The following is a 21,433-nucleotide window of genomic DNA, read 5'->3' as shown; positions in this document are numbered from 1 at the left end:
TCCCAAATCAGTAAGTCTGGACTTTTAATTCAAATGAATGCTGTCTCAAATTAAGTCCAAATGTTTTTCTGCTGCTTCAATAGCATCACTAATAAACACGTCTCAAACTGAAAGAATTTCATGCAGATATTTTTATGTCTGATCGAGTCAGTGAGAGAGTAAATTTAAGAATGTAATGTTCACCTTCATGTAGTATAGAAACACATCAAGCACAAAGAGAAAAGCTCAGGTACTGCTGAGGCACAGTATAATAAATAAACAATTAAGTCACTTAAACAGTATAATCTGAGATAAACATGTAACAGGGGCGCGCAGATGATTGAGTGGTTTAAGGTGCTACCCATGGTTTGCGGCCCAGATTTGAATCTGGCCTGGGGCCCTTTACCGCACATCTCTCCCCACTCGCTTCCCTGTTTCCAAGTCCATCCACTATCCTCCTCTATCCAATAAAAGCATGAAAAGGCCCAAAAAAAAATCTTAAAAAAAGTAACAGCTAACCACAGCCACTTGATCAGTGAAGTTCTCTTTAAAATCACAGATATATATATAAAAAAGTCATTTTTAACCTCTGGAGCAGTCTCTGCTCTTTGGGGGAGACTCAGCCAGACCTTTGATTTAACTGCAGGGCTATGCTCCCTCTTAGCCAGGTTAAGATCTCCGACATCCAAGTTGAAAAAAATAAGTAATCCTTTTGATGCCTTGCTGTGTTCACTTTGGTGCTGTCGTATTGGAACAGGAAGCAACCATCCAAAAACAAAACAAAAAATTCCTTGTCTCAAAGTAAAAGGATTGAGCTTAAAACACAACCAAAAAACAGAACTTCTACCTGGCAGGTAAATGTATCTGTGAGGTTTAGAATTGAAGGGTGTGGGTCGAGGAGAAGAGTATATGCAAAGGCTGACGATGATGCCTAATAACCTTGACTTTTGACCTCCAAAACTAATCTGTACATTCTTGAGTCATAAGCCTTATTCACACAGGATTAGTATTACCTGAAGACCTCCGGTAATGTGTAATAATCATGCAGGACATCTTTGTTTTTAATCCCATGCAAGTTGACCATGTAATTTGCAGAGCAAAAATTCAAGGGCAAATAACCAACTATATTTCAGCACACACACAAGTCCACAGGTTAAACTATTCCTGTGCAAATCTGCATCTCTGTATTTAGGGTGGTAGTTATGTTTTTAACGTTCTGTGTGGCTTTTTTCTGCCACTTTTTCTGATTGAAAAATTAATAAACATAAGGGTTATTAATTGTGTTTTTCTGACAGTTAATTTCAGCTTGTGCTTAAAAATGACTTTATTTAAAGTGACGGATTTATTCAAAATGTACATCTGCACACCGCTGCTCTCTAAATTCACACAGTGCTTCTGTTTTAACTCCTACTTCTTCCCTGTACAAGTTCCTGGCCTTATATAAGTATTTTTTAGCCATACATTTCATGTATAACAGTTTATGTTTGAAATGTGTCGCTCAACATTCAGTGATAAGACTACAACAGCTGATCTGCACAAGGAGGTTTGTTGTGCATGTGTTACAATCCCAAATTAATTCAGTGCCAGTATAACCTACACAAAAACTGTTGAAAATAACAGGAGAGGTTCATTTTTAACATGACATGTCTTGCTCTCTCATACATTAACAGGAGGGATGCTCGACTTTCTTCCTTTTCTTCTCTGTCTGATCAGCTGCAGATACACACAGGTGACTGGGGGTTATGCATTTTTTTAGCCTGAAGTTCGGCAATAAAAATTCACAGCGTTTTATTATTGCCCTGTCCTTTGACCTATGACCTTTGTAAAAAATGTTATTGAATTTCACAAGAATGGCCTGTGCAGCAGAACTAATAGACGGAAAATCTGAAAACATAATGTCTCCAACCTTGGCTACTGCCAGCCCGGAAGCATATCAAATGCATTCTTAAACATGCATTCCCTTTTTTTTTTATTTTTATTTTTGACAGCATTCCCATGGCATTTTCCTGACTTTCATGCATACATGAGATTTTGGCTGCTAAAGAGAAGGAGGGTTTGGTCTCTGGAGGCAAGGCATCACGTCAAACGGAAGCCTCAAAAGCCAAATATTCCTATCACACTGTGTGGACAATGTATCCACACACATAAAAATCAATGCATGCCATGATTAATATCACATTTTTGTGGTTAAGAGGGAACTTATTGATCTCTGTATTAGTCATATGGCCCCATAATATGCCAACGTAAAACGACACTTAACCATCTCAGACAGAAGAGTATTCAGTTGGGTTTTTCCGTGTTGACGAGTCGGATAGTTAACATGTGCTGTCATTATCTAAACAGACAATGAGTGATATATTTAATTTTCCCGCAGCCTTCTTACACTTCCAAACTCATAAAAGCCCCACATGCTGCCACGTAGACTGAACGTTTCTACATTTTCTTTAATCAAACATAACCAAGCATGGAATTTATCACGAGTCAACAGGCTATCACAGGTTAACACAGTCAGCATGTCTTTCTACTCGACTTACCTGCTGCGTTTGAACTAATCCGTTATAAAGTTTGTGTCCCATTATACTACGTATAAGTATAAACATTCCCTATTGCATCTGATTCATAACCAGAACCATCCTGTACAAAAACATTCCACTTAAAACAAGAAGTTTTCACGGCATGTCACCTCTGTTTGCATTGGTTTTAACAGGCACCTGCACAGTCACCTATATTTTCTTTCCAGGTATTTTAGTCTTTAAACATACTTTTTGATGACCCAAACCCTTATCACGTGATGTTAATATCCCCACAAGCACCAATAAATTGTTATAATAGAGAAAACGGGCGATGTTACTGCATTTTCAGCATTATTTGGAAGGTAAACACAAACCATCAAAAGCCACACCCCTTAACATCTGCCTCACTATCACAAGTTACTTCAACACCAGTTAATCTGTGACACTGGCTCTCTGCATTAGCGGTGTGCTTGACCAGTGAGCAGTCCGGGCTATTTAAGACTCTACGAACTCCTGGTAACTCAGTTCATGTCAATAGTAAAAGAAAATAACTTGATAACATGACCTCAAAGCTCAACCTGCCATTCAAAAGTCTCTGTCCTTTATCCATTTCTGCTTGCTTGCACTGCATCACGACGCAGCTTCCTGATCTGGCAAACTACGGGATGGGTCGAGGGTCACAGAGAACTTGCATGCATTTATCGTGCGACAAAAAAATTTGTGGCATTAAAAGTAATTTGAGTTAACACGAAATTAACGCCTTAACTAGTAGATAGCTAGGGGACAGCCCTGGTTAATAGTATATCCAAGGTGGCCAATGAGGCAACATAGTCTGAGTCTGTTATTGGATATATCTGCAGTATCACTAAAACAACCTGCATCGATCAGAAAAGGGCATGAAGCAGCTTTATTATGTACAGAAGATTAAATCTTCACTAGCTCACTCACACTGAATTTTCCTGAATATTTCTACCTACGTTTCTACACACATCAGCTCAATCCAAAACTTTACAAGGAGGCTGGCAGGAAAAGTTTGAATGAAGTCAATTTAACTTTATCTAGACTTTTTAGGATTTTCACCTCAGCTGCTCTCCTTTTATGCATGTGTAAAATAGACTTTGCTCTCTTGATTGAACTTACCGTTAGTCTTTTGGAGGCGTCCACTTCAATCATACCACGGAGAAGGTTCTGACAGTCTGGTGGGATGAAGTGTGGCATGTGAAACACTCCAAGCTTTACCTTCTCAAGCAGATTCCTCAGGTTGTCATCGTCAAACGGCAGTGCACCCTGGGAGGACAAAAAGGGGAAGCACAGAGATTGAAAACAGTTAAGATGTAGATAAAGGGATGAAAAAATAAGTCAAGAACAAGGAATTTGCCTTTGTTTTGACAGAAGCAAACTGAAAATAAGCCTCTACAAGAACCAGGGCAGAAAAGACAAAAAAAGCATGAAAATGACTCACAAAGCTTGCCACTAGAAACAAAACCACATTTTAAGTCTTAATCCTGCCCGACTTACAGAACGGGCTCGCCTTCTCAACTTGTTCAAATCTCCAATTAGAGCGCTCTGCCCTTAGCCGTGCTGCAAAAATAAATTATAAACAGCAGTAAGCTGAAAACAGGCCTTTTTCTAATAATTACCCAGCTTTCTCATTTACCTCATTCATTTAGCACTCTCTCATCAGAGTCATTTATCAGAGCTGGCTGACACCTCACAGATGTGGCTGTGTGATGAATGACAGCCTCCACCGTAAGACAAAATGGAGGGAGAGAGGAAGAGGGTGAGAAACTGAGAAAGAGAGGCTAAAGAGAGGTAGAGGGAGGAAATAAAAGGGGGGGTGGGGGGGTGCTTGGGTAACAGATGATCTGAGCGCAGCCTAACTGCTGGGGAGTACGCATGTCTCCCACTATCAGAAAAATGGTTATCTTGCAGCCAGACAGCGGGATGGAGCTGGAGAAAGACAGAATTCATCTGCAGTCAAACAGCGCAGAGGAGAACTTTTGTTCTGAGCCTGAGAAGTACGGTCATGGTAGACAGGATGGTAAACACAAGGGAGACTGTCCTTAACACAAACACACAGACATATGAGAAGGAAAGCGACAAAGTGAGTCAAACACACAAGGCCTGTGGCCAAAAGGCACCCTGTCAGCGTTGTTATTTATTTTGGGCTCTCTTCTTTCAGTTTAGCTGGATGAATTATTCATGGAGCAGGAGTGTGTAGGAACTACAGTACAGCTGTTGATGAAACAAAGCTTCAGGGTTGCATGGTTGGGGAAACACAGACATAATGTAGCAGGAGAATAGAGCTGATTATGGATACAGCCTTGTGTGGATACAGGATAATGAATAAAAAAGATGCTTCTTTTCTCTGATCTTTGATTGCGTAAGAATATCAGCTCTAGGGTCTTTATTTTAAAAGGCCAAAGTAATAATTTAACTTCCTGATACCTGGGTTTATTTGAGGCTCTTCTCATTGCACAAAAGTCAAAATAGAGTGAAAAAGTGCAAAAAAATGTCATTTCCCTGCCTCTTTTGATCCATTACATCTGTTACAAAGGCTAACCACACTGCTGGCTACAAAGGGAAGAAAACACTTTGTGGTTAAATCGTGTTACGCCATATTTCTCTGGACAATTTTAAACTGTGTGTCAGTCCAATCAGTGTCAGTTAGTGAAGAACAAGCGGACACTCACCACCAACAGGGCAAACAGAATGACCCCACAGCTCCAGACGTCTGCTTTCCTCCCGTCATATTTCTCCCCCTGAGGAAAAGAGTGGGTGTTTCTTAGTAAGTTAGGGTTGGTTAAAATTAGATAAAGGACCATAAAAAAAGAGGCTGGTGGAGCGAAAACAAATATTATGAATCAGTGAAAAATGGCTTACCCTGATGACCTCTGGGCAGGCGTAATGTGGAGATCTGTGGGGAAACATAAAGAATTTGATGAGAAAGGAAAGTCTGGGTTATTTCAGGACTTCTTTGCGCTGCAGTAAAACAAAGTAAAACAAAACATGTTACATTATGGTTATAAAATTAAGAAAAAGAAAGGATGCCCAGTGTATGAAAATCTTTCAGGCAGACGATTTATGTCTCTAGTGAGTGTAGATCAAGACGTGCTTGGGGATTTTTTAACATCCTGAGGGTGTCTGGATGCCCTCCTGTCTGCTCACTCAAGGGCATCCTCTCACAGCAGACTGTGAGCAGACCCACTAATCTTTACAGCACCTGGATGAGCTGACAGTAAACCCAATGACTAGATTGACACATCAATATTGTATGAAGATTTATGGAGCTACTTCGCAACACTCTGCTCCATGAACCAATGCTACGGATGAGGGGAGCCGCTATAGAGCGACTTGTAATTCTGTGCATTTAAAAAGGAACACCCACTGCACTTTTCCACATTTAGTTCCTTTAACTAGAAGGAAACAGAACTTATTGTGGAGAATCTCATATCAAATAACCTCTGGTTTACAGGACGTGTCTTCACCTTACTGCTATAATTGGCAGCACATCTATCTGTTTGTCTATTTGTGTGGAACAGCATGCCACAATGTTACTCCAGTTGTCCTCGATATCTCTCAGAAGATTTCTTGGGTGTACCGGTTCAAAAATAGTGCCATAAAAAAAAATCATAAATATGTACATATTTTTAATTAAATCCTAAAAATGTCATAATTCAAGGGTTATGAAGTGACTGTAGAATGTTATTGCATCTTAGTGCCAAGAGAGGGCACTAGAGTAAAATGCAAAGTATGGGTGATTATGTGGCAGAACTGAGAAAGCTGGCGCAAGACCGTGACTTCGGTGATTTGTTGACAATGATGTTTAGAGATCGCTTGATCAGTGGCATTAATTAAGACAGGTTTCAGAGGCTGCTGTTGGAGGACAGTCTGACTATTGAAAAAGCACTCAAGTTTGCATAAGCAACTTATGCAGCACACAGCCGCCCCAGCAGGACATTAGAAAATGTTACAGATGCGGTGGAGAAAACCACCTGGACAAAGACTGCAGGTTTTCCAAAGAAGAAAGTCACAACTGTGGTAAAGTGGGACACATAAAAAGGTCATAAAAAGGTCAATACAAAGGTCACCAATCAGCATCGAGGGGCAGTATTTTCGGGCGCGGCACAGTCGTGACGTATGCAAGCAGTGAGAAGAGGCCTGTGCAATTATGGCGGAAGAGATTGGAGCAGATGCTGCTCAAGCATAAGCTTTATCGGAACTTGACAACATTTCTTCACTCAGAGAAGAACAAAGAACAGCATTGAGTTGTTTTCTTCTAAAAAACTACAAAAGTCGTGTATTGACGTGTCTACAATCGCCTTGATTTGCATGATGTTCTATGGAGTTTACTCCACTGTAGTGGCAAACCTCGGTTACGGCTACATCACGTTTTGTTGCTCTGATTGCCTCGTAAAGAAGTGACAGACAGAACATTCACCCAATCACCTTCTGAGTTGATTTTCAAAGGCTCTGCCCTTTCCCAAACGCTGTCTATGGAAGGTTTTTCCAGATGGATGTGTTTCACACATCCATCTGGCCAAGTTACCAAGTTACCAAATTCGTAATGTGGCCAATTGTTTCATACTGTGAGCGTGTTGCTCTGTCACTCCTTTAAAAACACACTGGCTCCATCCAACCTATCAGAGAGCTCCATACAGCACCTGCTCAGTGCTGTGCCAGGTTGGAGAGATGGAGAGCAACTTATCTTTTCCATCTCTGTTATGTGGCTGTGTGTACAAACTTCTGCCTTTATCTGTTATACCTATACTATGGTTGATATCCACATAATACACGGACAAATCATGGTGAGGGTTCATCATGAGGGAGGGAGAGAGAAGGAAGCAGCAGGCACTGATCTGAATCCTCCATCACCCATCTAAATGACTTGGCCTGATGTGAATAAAAGCAAAAAAAATCAAACCTGTTTGGAAAAAATAATGATGGACAAAAGTTTCGGCGTCAGTGTGTAAAAATAGTTAGCACTACATAAGCTGGGTTTTGACATGACAATGTACAATCTAAATAATGAGATAGTCATTCCTAGAGAAGAACCAATCAGAAAAGAGCAAAAAGTAAAGGGAAAAATGTTACATTTGAAGTAGACGCAGGCTGTGGATACACTATAATGTCAAGGAGGGCATTTTAAAAGTTATTCGTGAGAGCCAAAAACGCATGCTTGCTCAGTGTAGGACTAAGCTCAGAACATACGGTGGCCATAAAGTGACAATATTAGAAGCAGCCAAAGTTACAGTGGAATATGAAGGCATCACCATGATTTTAGTTGTAGTTGTAGTGAAAGGCTCAGGGACCTGTCTAGTTCCTTTAATGCAGGCAAGGTTCTGTTCATGTCCAACATGTCTGCATGTCGCTACTAATCAGATTCAAACACCTGTCTCCTCAATGCCTCCATGATATGCTCTCCACCTCCTTGTTCCACTCAGTCTTATCTAATACAAGATATTTGGCTCTAATGAGAGACTATCTGAAGTCAGTAAACATGGCGCCCATTAGCTCCGCTGTTGTCTTGTGTACTCATGAACACAAGCCCTGACGGCACGGCTTCCGCTGGCTGTCAAAACACCGGCCGATAACAAACACTGCCGCCGTGTCAATGGGGGAGTTCAAACACGAGCCTATGCAAATAGGGCCTTCCTGATTGCGAGTGTCAGAGTGCATTATGCAGATGAGCATAAAATGAAAATAAAAAACAAGCCTGAGATTTGCACTAGTTATGATTCACAAGTGCCACAACAACTGAGCCCCGACTGAGACCAGTGAGGATAGAAACTAATTATGTGCAGGGGCTTTAGGTGGCATACAGACTCAAAACAGGAATTATTTATCAGTATTAGAACAACAAACCACTCAGCTACCTTATATTATTCAAGTCATTCTCTACTCTGAAACACATTTGTGCAGATTATTTTCTCCAAATACTATGTCCTCTTATATCATCTTATGTCTACTGTACTAAGAATGCATTTATTTACAAAATTAATGTTAAATCAAGTCAGTTCACATATATCCAAATTCACCATATTAAAATTCCAGCCACAGAAACAAGAGTCCATCCATCATGACATGGATATCATAATAAAAACCCCTTGCTGCACGGACCACAAGTTGAGATTATAGACTACGAAGACACTGAAGATAAATAGAAAGCTTGAAGAGCCACTTTCCTCTGACCGCAGTGAAATATGCTCTCTATTAAAGAACAGTTGTGCGTTGGGTGACACAACATCAGTCTTTATGTTGCTATTTGCTATTTGCACATTTACTCTCTCTGCCCTAATACCACAGATAATACACAAGCGGAACGATCAGAGCCGAGGACATGGCAAAGCAAGTAAGAACAGAGTTTGTTAATAGCAGACAGTGTAAATCACAAGTTTCTAGAAGAGAAATTATAGAGATTATTTTAGGCATTAATAAGATGTTTATCGACATCAAACAAGTCTGTGCAATGATATAATTCTAATGTAATAATTCAGATGGGGTAGCCAGTTCAGCTCCATTGGTAGATCATACTCTGTAGTGTTCAATGCATGTCACCTCCCACTCTTTTTCCCTACATACCCTGACACCAAAAATAATCTTCTCTTGTCATGGATATGGTCACAATTCATCTACTCATTAAGAAAAAGATTATAATACACTGATATCAACCATAACTTAACCTGACAATCCAAATAGATTGTTTAATATATCTATTGCCTGGGATGAATTTCATATCCATTTGGGCAAGAGTCCACACATGGTGGCTGAGAGGGAAGATCCTTTCATAAAAATACCACGTGGGTGATTGGCCTAATGTTCTATTAGTCACATTCATTAAGGTAACCTGACACCAGACAGACTGTTTCATATATCCATAGGGTATATTTTACATTCATTTGGGAAACCTTTCATACAAAGTGTTTGGGAAGGGCAGGACTTTTCAAAAGAATCTTGGAAGATGGTTGGCCAAAAGTTCTGTAACATTCATTATGGACCAATCACAGCAACAGGACAGAATGAGGTAGCAGGCATGTGCAGCTCCAGTAGTACCTAAATGCTGCTGTAGGTTATAAGCAGTGGAGCTTGTTGGTGGATAAAACTCATTGCAAGGTCATCCCAAAGTGCAACAATATCTTCTACCAAGAAAAGCTTGGTACAACTAAACCCTGCTGGTAACTAACCTTCCAGACCCAAAATCGTAAATATCAAACGTTGATACACAAAGACTGTAGAAAGAATTGGACAAACCCTGTGTGACGTCAGCCATCTGCTTACAATAGGCGGACTCAAACAGCTTTTGAAGCCAGTCCGCAGCAGGCTCTATATTGAAATTGCAGTCTTAACCGCACTTTGGATCAACCTAATGGCCCGCCCCCTAAGCTCGACTTCCTGTCAGCTAGCTCACTAGCATTCTGGTTGACAGAAACGTAGCTTCTGCATGTGAAGCTATCTGTCAATCAAACGTATTGTGATACAAAAAAATTCACCCCCCATACAGTGAGAGCACATGAAGACATGAGCTAATGAGACATGTTTGGTTTTCTGAACGAGGCTGTAAACCAGTTTATTTCTAGTGTAAAACCCAGATTTTAAACAGGTGTTCAGATGGGACTTCCGGTGTTCCTGCAGCCAGCCTCAAGCGGACACTTGCTGTATTGTAATTTTTTGCATTTCCACATTGGCTTCATTTTTCAGGACAGGAGGTTGCTGCTTGAGTCTACAGCAAGTTTGTGCAGCTCATCATTACATAGGAGATAATTTTCTGTCATCAATCAGAGATGCTGATTTAAACAAAAAATCCAGCACTGAAGGAGCCACAGCTGGGCTTTTACTGACAGAGAGAGTTGGTATGTTCTCATCAATGCCTCTGCTCATCTATACGTGTGCATGTATTTATGTTTGTGCTCAGAGCCCCCACCCCCCACCCCACCCTGCTCTACCTGGGGCCAGTCTCATCTTCACTCAGCTCCATTACCCGTGGCAAATGGAATACATTTGTGTCAGACTGCTGCATGGTGAGAGGGGGCCAGATAAATGTGTTTAATTAAAAACTGTCATATCTGCACTTAGAGATGGGACAGTTGGAAGAGCATAAATAATCAATAACCACACATGACCCATTTGTGTGTATGGGGCAACAGAATGTAGACACCCAAACATGAGCGGCACACAAGCAGAGAAGAGGGTGCTGATGGAGCTGAGCGGAACGAAAACAGATCTACTTTGGTTGGCTGTGAGACTGAGTGTCTATGTGTCTATGCAGAAGTCTGTTTTTCCACAAGTGCTCTTACCAAATGTTTGCTAGGGTCTAAGTAGATGCACAGTACCTATGGGGGTCAGAGCTTCTGCAGAATGCAAACAAATATAGCTACAGTTTGTTTACAGCATACAGCAAAAAGCTGAGTAAGAGCTGTCCAGTTCTGCGGCCTTTCTAGGAAGAGGAAACACTCCAGCGTAGTCATCATGCCTGAAAAATGACTAAATTGTGTACATTTTACATGCAGAGAGCAGTGCACACTGCCTTCAGTTTTCCTGATCTGTACCGATGAGTCATGAGAGCTTAGGCTCTGTGCTACTGCTGCAAAAAATTATGCAACACTTTTGGCTGCTGTGTCAGAGCGTGTGCACAGACTTCAACGTGCATGTGAGGGAGAAACAGAGAGGGAGTCAGAGGCAGACAGAGAAACAACCAAACAAGCAGGGGACAAAGGGTGGAGGAGGTCACAGATGAGCTAAGCTTTGCCTATGATGTGTGCACATGTGTGTTGTGGGATTTTGTCTATGTGAGTGTGTAATTTCAGCCGCTGCAGATTTGAATGTATAATCTGGACAGAATCAGATCTGTGCTTGGGACAGATGTCACATAGTCGCTCTTGCTCAAAGCCCAGCATGCAGTGTCATGCAAGCCATAGAGAGAATATACCCTTTATCACATGATGATTGAAAGACATTTCTACCGATGTAAAGGGCTACTTATAACTGGATCTGGCATTTTTTCAAGATTGCACACCTTGGTTATTTATTCTTATTCATTTGTCTTAATATTACATTAAGCATTACCTGATAGTGGCAGAAATGATAGAAAATTGATTACAAATTGGATAAAAAGACATTCAATGCAAGAATTTCTGGTGTGGATATCTAAAGCCTCAAAAAAGTCACCTGAATTCCAGGCTTGCTAAAAAAGCTTCCATAAGGAATTCAACAGCATAGACAGTGTCACTGCAAAGGCACAATGGCGAGGTTCAAGAGAAAGAAAAAGTAAGAGGCTACACACTATAGTTCAAAAGTTATTTAACTTTTAATAGCCTGTGTTACTTCCTGTCGTATATGACAATGTCAGGCTGAGAGGACTAAGTCTGAACAATATATAGTTTTTCAGTAAAGACTGCAATGTATGCATGCCCAATAGTCATATTTTAGGACAAGCAATATCAGTCCTGTGACTCTAAAGCACCTCCTGTGTTGTTTGGTGGAAAGCAAAGGAACAATTTTTCAAACTTCCTCAACTAATCTACAATAAAAGTGTGTGATATAGCCATCACTCACTGACAAGTGACCCTGCAAGTATGTTCAGGTGATGCTACTGCCGTCACAGATACACCAACATGACACTGGAGGCAGACATTTACGCAAGGCAGATATTAGGTGAGTATATTCCTGCTGTCAGCAGCAACTAAGTATTTCTTTAATATGAAGTGACACCTAAAGGGCTGATCATGTAGACTTAATGTGACTTTGAACTTTCAGAGAAATGGTTGATGACATTTAAGTACTGCAATAACGAGCAACACGTGTTATGACAGTATAAAGGGGTCCAGATTGTAAAACAAAAATGACTGAAAGACCCAAGAATGACAAAAAAATTGATTAATTGAAAATTTTATTAGCCTGCACAATAACTGATTTTAAGGTGGAAACATTTTTCCTTTATACCCACTTATTTATTTATGTTTAATTTATTCATTCATTTACTAAAGTTTTTATTTATTTTCTTCCAGTGGGATTTAGGGTGAGTGTGGACAGGCAGGGTTGGGAGGGGGGGTTATACATATCACTCAAATGTGTGGTGCTGCTAAAAATATCATACTTTGTTTTTGTTACATAAGCATCAATAAAATATTGAAACTACAAAAAGTGGTTGTTGTATATAAAAGGAGGTTGCATTCATCCAGTATGGTTTCCTTTCTAATTAATAAAAATGTAATATACTGTATATCGCAGAGTAAAACATTTTGAAATGCCCCTTAATTCAAATTTTGATAAACTTTAGTGTTTATCTCAAATTTGTAAGAAAATTCTCTCTATGAAAATTTTGGGGGTCTGAAGCTCATTTCTGCTTGTCAGTCATCAATATCAGAAAGGGAAATCAGTTAGATCTGCTTTATTTTTATCCATTATTTGAAGTAAACATCATATTTCCAGTGTGAATTTCAGCTAACGTTGACATTACACCCTTTTGAAAACCATTTTTTTAAGCACCAGTGAAATCTTTCTAATCCAAGACTATATGAACCTAGCTCTTAAAAGCAAGCCATCATCAACTGTGCTGCTTCTTTTATTGATGGATGCGACCTGCACACCCTTCACTACACTTCAGGGTTAAATAAAAAACACTTCCACAGTATGAACGACCACACTCGAAAGACTTTGAAAGTGACTTTTCCTTCAAGCAGATTCATTACGCTTGTTGTGGGATTGATGGGCCTGACGTGGTCGTGACTGCCGGCTCATAAAACCCAGCAGCCTCATATAAGAGGAGACGGAGTTCTGTAATGTGTGGCCGTGGCCCTGGCCTCTGCTCACAGCCAGACAGCAATCTCTGTGAGAAGCACCGATCGCGATCAACTCCACACGATAACGTTGGCTTTGAGAAACGTGGCACCTTGCAGAGGGATTGATAGCTCCACTCATTATTCACTATTGCATGTCCACTTTTCTCCGTGTTTCTCTCTGTTCCACACCGTCAACTCTGAGTGCCCTTTGACTACCACCTGCTTATGCCTTCAGGGCATTCTTTGAATCCTCTAAAACACACCTGAAGATGTTAGTCAGATTTAGCATTTCCAAGCATGCATCAAGATGTTTTCTATACGACTTACCCACAGCTGGTTTCCAGTAGACTGTCTCCGACCTGAAGGGAGGCCATGCCAAAGTCTGCTATCCTGATGTTGTTCTTTTCATCTAGCAACAGGTTCTCTGGCTTCAGATCCCTGTGGCTGAGAGAAAGACACAGAAAATAAATAAATAAAAGTATTCCTGACACACAACAGAGCTCATCAAAAGTTATGTGATGCAAAGAGAAGGAAAGATGTGCAGGAATGTCTTCCAAACACCTGTGGATCAAGCTCCAGCCCACAATCGTGCCTTCGAGTGAATAACACAGCATCTTAACCTGTTACCCAGTGCCCTCCTCCTCCCTGCTACACCCCCCTTCTTTGATCTGTTCATGCTGAAACTAAAGGAGCTCCCACCTCAGCGTCGGTACCGGGACGAGGTGTGACAGCCCCCCGCTGTGTCCTTTTCTCCTTCTGTTTCCCTCCCCTGCCTCTCATCTGCCAGACAGCCACCAGCTAACAGGCTGAGTAAAAAGTGGGTGTGGAGGGGAGCCAGGCGCAGAGGTGTTCATTAGATGTCATTCATTAGTGCTAAACACAGCGAGGGGGAGAATATCCAGCGGACATCGTCTCCTTCCTTAAAAGCAGCTGTTGAGAGGAGGATCTCTCACGTAGGGTTTTCTGTTGCTGTGTCAGAGGTTAAAATCTCAATTTTGATGAGTGACTGTTCAAAAGTAAAACGTTAGCATTTTAGCATGCATTTAACACCTCTTTAACATCTCAGGGTCGAGGGCTGTGTTGCATCAGACTGTGATGTTCTTTTGAAGGATGCAGCATAGACATCACACACGTATTTGCCTGCTTACGCACCCTATCCATTCCTACATTCTTATAGTTGTACTTTCTTACCTCCCTCCATGCTTTTTAATCAGGGCCAGAGTTATAGAGCCACGGGCCTGTCGGGATGTCATGAACCAGACTTTCATCTTCTCTTTAGACTAATGATAGAAAGGGGAGAGGAACAATAGCTGCATTCGTCTGCCTTTGAAGAGTGCCTCATCACAATGGACGTTTAACCTTAGATGACATCAGCTGCTGTACAACTCGTTTTCTGTCCTGAGGGATTAGCTGTCAACTGGTTTGCTATCACATTGGCAGGCTCTGTGATCCCTGCTATAATTGAAATAAAACACAGATAGCATCTAAAACAGTCCTCCCCAGGCTTAAAAAAAAAACCTTTTGTCAATTCACACAACCATCATTTGGCAGGGATGTCAGTAGCCTGAGAGTTAGTCTTTTAACTTAGACTGTCAAAGCACAGGAGGAAGGAACAAACATTTAGAGAACGGCTCAGGGGCCACCAGTGGGAGACTGTGGTAGTGCTGGGCATCACACAGGAATCTTCCTCTAATCCACTGCGCAAGTAAAGCAGGAATATTGAGCTTGCTGACTGTGGGTTGGATACTGCCCTTTAAGTGTTTTTCATAGTCTGCAAGAGGCTGAATCCATATCAAGCTGCTATTATGACAAATACCAAGGAAATGCACTAACCCACTTTGATTCATAGAACCATAAAAATGGATTTCTTAACCCAGATTAATGTATGCACAACCTACATGTGCAGTGTGATGCACATGTTGCACACAAGAGTTCGCATGTTCTCCCTTCTGTTTGCTATTGTGAAGCTTAAAATTGTGTATGGGTTGTTTGCAATCACGTTATCTTGAATGTCTGTTGTCTCATTTTTAATGGCTGTCTGTTGTTAGCCATTAAGAATGAATGGGAATGTAGGATAAACAGTACTTTGCAGTTCTAAATGGACCTATACACTGTAGTTATCATCAGGATATTTCTACATCCTTTGAATATGATACATACACTTTGCAAAAAAGTGAGTTTTACCACAGTTTAACTGATTTACCTGGTGTGGAAGTGGTCAATATCACAAATAGTTCTGCAGACCTCCTAGATTCCAGTGTCATCTATCCAGATGAAGGGATACAAGATTCTGGAGGAATCTTGCACTGAGCTAAGAGGCTAGCTCTTAGCTCAGTGCAAGGAGTGTCTCTTTAACTCAATTCCTATGGGATTATCTCCTCTGGGGGTTTCTGATAATTTGTAGTTAATGCAGAGGATGTCTGTGTCTTAGATTCAAAATCAATGGTGCCTTAAATCTGTTAAGTAAAAATTCTCTATATTTGGCAAACGCATACTGTATGTCTCTGATAGTAAGTATGCAGTATGTACCACTTTCCCCTGGCCTTTTTTCCTGACAAGAATAATGGAATCTATCTGAGCATTGTATTTTGGGTGCAAATTCAGCTTTCTCATTTTGCTTAACAGTTTCAAGGACGATTTGTAAATAAAAGCAAACCATCAGAAGAACCAGTGATCAAAGAGTTATTCGATGATACCTTTAAAGCACTAACTGTATATGGACCCCTTCACTTTTTTCAATTTTGTATGTTGCAGCCTGATGCTACGGTCAATAATTTTTTTATTTTCTTATTAACCTACACTCAGGACCCTATGATTACCAAGTGAATACAGAATTTTTAATTTTCTTGAAAATTAAAAAAAAAAAATAAACAAACAACAAACAAATATTACATTGATAAAAGTATTCAGACCTTTTGCGACAACACTTGAATTTTAACTAATGTTCCTCACATCTCTCTGGATCTTTGCCGATTTGTTTCTCCATCTTAACTGGAGTCCATCTGTGTCAAATCAAATTGATTGGACATGATTTGGAGAGCCGCCCACCTCTCTATAGAAGGCCTCATGGCTGACAGTGTATATCAGAGCAGAAACAAGCCATGTGGTCAAAGGATCTGCCTGCAGAACTCAGAAACAGGGTTGTTGCTAGGCACAGATCTGGGGAAGGCTACATAATAATTTCTGATGCACTGAAAGTTCCCAAAGGCACAGTGGCCAACATGATTCTCAAACTGAAGTTTGGCACAACCAGGACTCTTCCAAGAGCTGGTTGCTTGGCCAAAATGAGCAATCAGGAGAGACAGGCATTAGTAAGAGAAGTGACCAAGAACCCAATGGTCACTCTGACTGAGCTCCAGAGATCCTGTGTGGAGATACGATGACATTCCTGGAGGACAAACATCATTGTAGCCCTCCAACAATCTGGGCTTATGGCAGAGTGGCAACACTGAAGCCTCTCCTCATTGCAAAATAAATCAAAGCCCTCTTTGCTTTCACATGGAGTTATGCAAACTCCAAGTGTGTTTTCATTTGCACTAATTTATGTTTTCATATAGCCATTTCTATGAGCAGGTGTGCTGTCAATGTACTATAGATAACTTCCAGATGCAAACAGATGAAATCATAAGTAAAAGTACTCTTGAACAGTAAGTCTGTTGTGCAAAAATACTCACCTAATGATTACTTAAACAACTTACAGACCTGGAGTAAACATTGTGAAATCACAGGCTTATTAAACGTTAAAAGACCCAAATCTCCAGAGACTCTTCCTCTACAAAAAGAAGGCAACAGCATATTTATCCTCCGACAGCATCAGGGGGACAAATTGCATCTGGATGCTTTATTGGTTGTCAGGACCCTGGTATCTGTAATAGAACATTAAACTGCCTCTCTGACACATTAGGCTGCACTTTGCCACTGTAATCTCGCTCACACCGCAGCAGGCCCTGCAACAGGGATATCTCTGTGCTGCACTCATATGTCATACAGGAGGAGAAGCTGCAAAATGGATTGAACAGCTGCAATGAGCTTGAATATTGGAGAGTTTTTTTCCCCCAGGAAATGAAGAAGTTAGGCACTGCTAGCCTGCAGGGAAGTCTAAGGGGTGCCTGTCTTATAAAATACTTTAAATGCATATTATTTTGCACAGGTGTTTGCTGCAAAGCATGATTTTTTTTCCCCTTGGGCAAAAACTAAAGAACAGTAAAAGGCAAAATCTACGGACATAAGCACTCAGTGGATGTACATCATTTTTATGTGACAGTGAGTAGTTTCTGGTTGTTTTGTCAGCATCTAGACTTTTGTATCCCCACAAACATAGAAAGAGGCTTAACCTATGGCACATCAAGGTCTGGCCTATCACAGAGACCAATTATTGCTTTGTTTTCTAGGTCATTAGAAAATCATATTATTAAATCCTAACACTATTATATTATCATTACAAGAAAACAAGCTTTGTTGTTGCTAGATAAAGAGATAAATTAATCCGTTATAATGGGAAACCAGCTGTGTTTTAATGAGATAATGAGAAATATTAGTTGAGATCTTAAGAAAATAGCTGAAATGACTTGCTATCATACCAGAATTAAGTAAATAGCATGTACAGATATACAGTCTGGCCCCTCAGGGCTTAGCTGGTCATCCATCATGTTAGCATATATTGTAATATATTACACATTTTGACCTTGATTTGTTGTGCAGACCTCCCAGATCAACATGCACTGATCTCCTTCAATGCAGTTCAGTATAATTTACAGTGCACATGTGCGTGTCTTCATGCTGTCTGAGCAAGGTTTACACCCCAGTGGGGCTGTTAGACATGATTCTTGCAATCTAACACCATGCTCTTAATTGCCTATGATCATTTGTGAGCACCATGCTGATATGTTCTGTTTTACACCGGGTTGTAATGGGTCTTTCCTCTCGGGGCTCACATCTCTGTTATATCCCAGACATGTTTATAGTCATGAGCAGCTTTCTAAGTGAATTCCCCAGCTTAGGGAAAATAAAGTTTTCCCATTGTGTCACATTTGACATACACCCTGTTTAATATTGCCTCTTGTTAAGCTTGTGTTATCGTACAAAGATAAGTGACGCTAATTAGAGCAACTGAAACGAACACTAATGGTGGCTTTTTAACACGCTTGGAAAAAAAGGGACACCTGTTTTGGCATTTTCATGAAGCAGTAAGGCTATCCTGGTGCTATAATTGTTGGCTGTTGTGGGGGTTTTAACCATCATCTCGTGCTGAAACTCAGCCATTTAGCCCTTAGCACTCCTCCTCTCCCATCTTTCCATTTTTACCCAAACTTTTTTAGGCTTTGGTTGACCCAATTAAACCAAACTCTTTTGTTTGAAGAAATGCTCTAGGCTAATCTTCTATCGCATTAGCAAAAGAGGACGATATTCTGACTGCTGATTTAGATGTAGTAGGCAAAGTTGTTCATTAACCAGTTGGGTTAATTGTGTTGTGAGAGGAAAGATAAAAGAAATTCTGAAGTTATACTTCCTTCTTCCTCTCTGTCATTGGCCTTTTTTGCATTACACTTAAGCAAGTAATAAGTGACAACATCATATCCTTTTTTGGGTCAAAATAGAAGAAGTTTAAGTGGTTTGAAAGAGTTAAAATCATATGTACCATACCCGGAACATTTCTTATTCAATGATCATAGATGCACTGCAAGGTCAAGTATGAGCAAGGAGCAGTTACACAAAAAATAAAACGTTCCATTGAAACATTTTCAAAAGACGAGGATTCTTTGGAGTCAGCAATGGTTTTCACATCTGGGTGAGTTAACCTTAGCTGCTTCACTAAATTGGCTCATTTCTAGTTTACTTAACACTCAGTTTAACTGTGTTTAATAGTACACAATCTGTGGTACTTACACTACTGTATTTTCATAAAGCTATAATAAATGTGTCCTTTCAGAGCTCTTTTACGCTATGTCACAAGGCTGCCCATAAGGGGGGAATAATGTAAAGCTTTCTGGGGCCCAGGGCTATGGAAGGGCCCAGTTAATCCATATTTAAGCAATGGTTATATTTTATTTTACACCTAAATACTTATTATTATTCATGGAAATAACAAAACAGTACACTTATTACTGCCTGTTTAAAAATGCTCACCCCCCTCTTAAAATGGTATAAGCCTTTATTTTTGTACTATTAACATAGTTGGTGGACCCATTGGACTAAGACATTAATGCTGGTGTCTTTAGCAACACTAAAACCTGCAAAAATGTTGTGTTTTCATTCTGCCCAAGAACCAACTGGAGCCAGACCTAAGAGACGTTAAAATGTTAACCAGACCAGCTGTAATGCTACAGATCAAATGTGCATGCATTCATAGTATCTAATGACATCTGGGAAGGGCCAATTTACTGATTGTGACATATCATATAAATCTACCAGTCATCAGGCATCAGTTACTTTGCTCAGGATGCATTTGGTGTGCAAGTCCAGTTGGCAACAATAGGTAAACATTTAAATGTGTCCACATCATCAAGTGATGCTCGGCCCAAACCAGCTAAACTGAGAAAATATGATGAGAACAGCAAATGAAGACCAAAATGTGTTGTGTGTCTTCATGTGAAGCCATGAAGGCTGCCAAGCTAAAGCGTCATCTGATAACAAAGCATGCAGAGTTTAAGGTCAAAAAAATGTATTTATTTATTTATTTTTCTGACAAAAGGGTAAGGAATAAATTGGCCAGAGACCACAGAAAAAGCACAGAGGGGTTCTTATTTGGCTGTTCAAATGATGGCAAAAAGTAAGGAGCCACACTCAGCTGGACAAGAGCTTGTATTTAGGTTGAAGAGTTTAAAATAAAGCTTTTAGGAGTACAAATGGCTGTTAACATACAGTATGATTAATCAGCGTGAGGGTTATGTGGGGGTCCTTGGAAAATGTGCTCTCCTGTAAGGGGTCCCTGGCCCCAAAAAGTTTGAGAACCCCTGGGCTAAGCAGTTAGTCCGTATAGTATTGTAGGGAACTTTTACCTCCTACAAGCAGAAGCTCAACCTCATCTAAAGACTACAAAATTCATCTCTACTCTGCATAGTAAAAAGTGTCATTTTATACTCTTAATAGCTTTTTCTTCACATTCCTAGAGTAGCTGTATAACAGGCCCAGCGAATTGCTTTCAATATTTAGTAGCTGTCTGTTGTTTTAAGGGTCAGTTTTCTTGCTATATGTTTGAATTTCAGTGCGGGACATGAAGCATTACTCTCTCGCGGGGGCGCTGTGTGATGTGTAAGTGCACGTGGGAACATATAGGTGCCACCCGTGTCATTTACACACTGGAATGCTATTGTGCATCCTGCAGGAGCCACTAAGCTGAATTGCACAATGTGATTATTCATACAGTGCTTAACAAATTTACTAGACCACCTGTCATATTTATCTCAGAGACCATCCAGCATGATGAAGTGCTTTAATGCAGACTCTTTCATTTTCAGTCAGCTCTCCATGTTTTACCATTTTGAACAGGAATGAGGGATTTCAAACTGAATTCACCCAAATTTGAGCCAGCTCACTGGGCTTCTCTGAGAAGTCAGAAATGAATCAAGCATAACATTCAACCACTAAAACTCATTTTTCTGTTCAGGAATGCAAGTAAATAACTATAATTGAAATATTAATCAAGAAATAATAATATGCTTTACTATTTTTTCAGGGTTTTTTTTGTAAATCAGTAAATTTAAAAATTCATGGATAACAATAATAATTATATTTTAGCATTAAAAATATCATTTGGGTTAAAGAGCTTCTACATATTGGTGTATTAACCATTGCAGAAACATAAAAAATGATTTTGGTAATTACCAATGCTGTTAATTTAGGGCAGCTGTGGCATAAATCTTACTTTGGTTAGGGTTAGGGTGGTCTAATAAATTTGTTAAGCACTGTATATTACATCAATAGGCCAAACAGTGAAGATGGGCCAATAATAGGAGGGAGTAAGCCTCTGAACAGTAATTATTTAATAATGCTCAGAAAACCAAATTTTTCTTCCAAACAATTCTATTTATGCAATCTTCTCTTCAAAACCCAAATTTCCTTTTCTTTGTCAGCAAAAGTGTTAACAGCTAACATAAGTGAGCTAACAGGCTTTAACCTGCTGGTTTAGGGTTTAGGGTCAGCAAGGATTTCAGGAATTACGTC

The 21,433-nt window shown here is 40.1% G+C and overlaps 1 protein-coding gene across 4 annotated transcripts in view; it reads right to left on the bottom strand.

Moving 5' to 3' along the window:
• Window positions 1-21,433, bottom strand: part of brsk2a (BR serine/threonine kinase 2a) — a 271,523-nt gene that overhangs the window by 46,834 nt on the left and 203,256 nt on the right. For 3 of the 4 annotated variants that reach the window (XM_041796353.1, XM_041796355.1, XM_041796354.1), the window contains exons 5-8: window positions 13,598-13,714; window positions 5,376-5,409; window positions 5,186-5,254; window positions 3,633-3,779 (exon numbers count right to left, since the gene is read on the bottom strand). In XM_041796353.1, the coding sequence (XP_041652287.1) occupies window positions 3,633-3,779; window positions 5,186-5,254; window positions 5,376-5,409; window positions 13,598-13,714 (367 nt within the window). Of the gene's footprint in view, window positions 1-3,632; window positions 3,780-5,185; window positions 5,255-5,375; window positions 5,410-13,597; window positions 13,715-13,831; window positions 13,926-21,433 lie in introns of those variants that run through there. The other variant, XM_041796356.1, reaches the window with a different exon arrangement.

The sequence above is a fragment of the Cheilinus undulatus genome, linkage group 9 (assembly GCF_018320785.1).
Source record: "Cheilinus undulatus linkage group 9, ASM1832078v1, whole genome shotgun sequence".
Lineage (NCBI taxonomy): Eukaryota > Metazoa > Chordata > Actinopteri > Labriformes > Labridae > Cheilinus > Cheilinus undulatus.
This window is presented reverse-complemented; position numbering and strand designations above follow the sequence as displayed.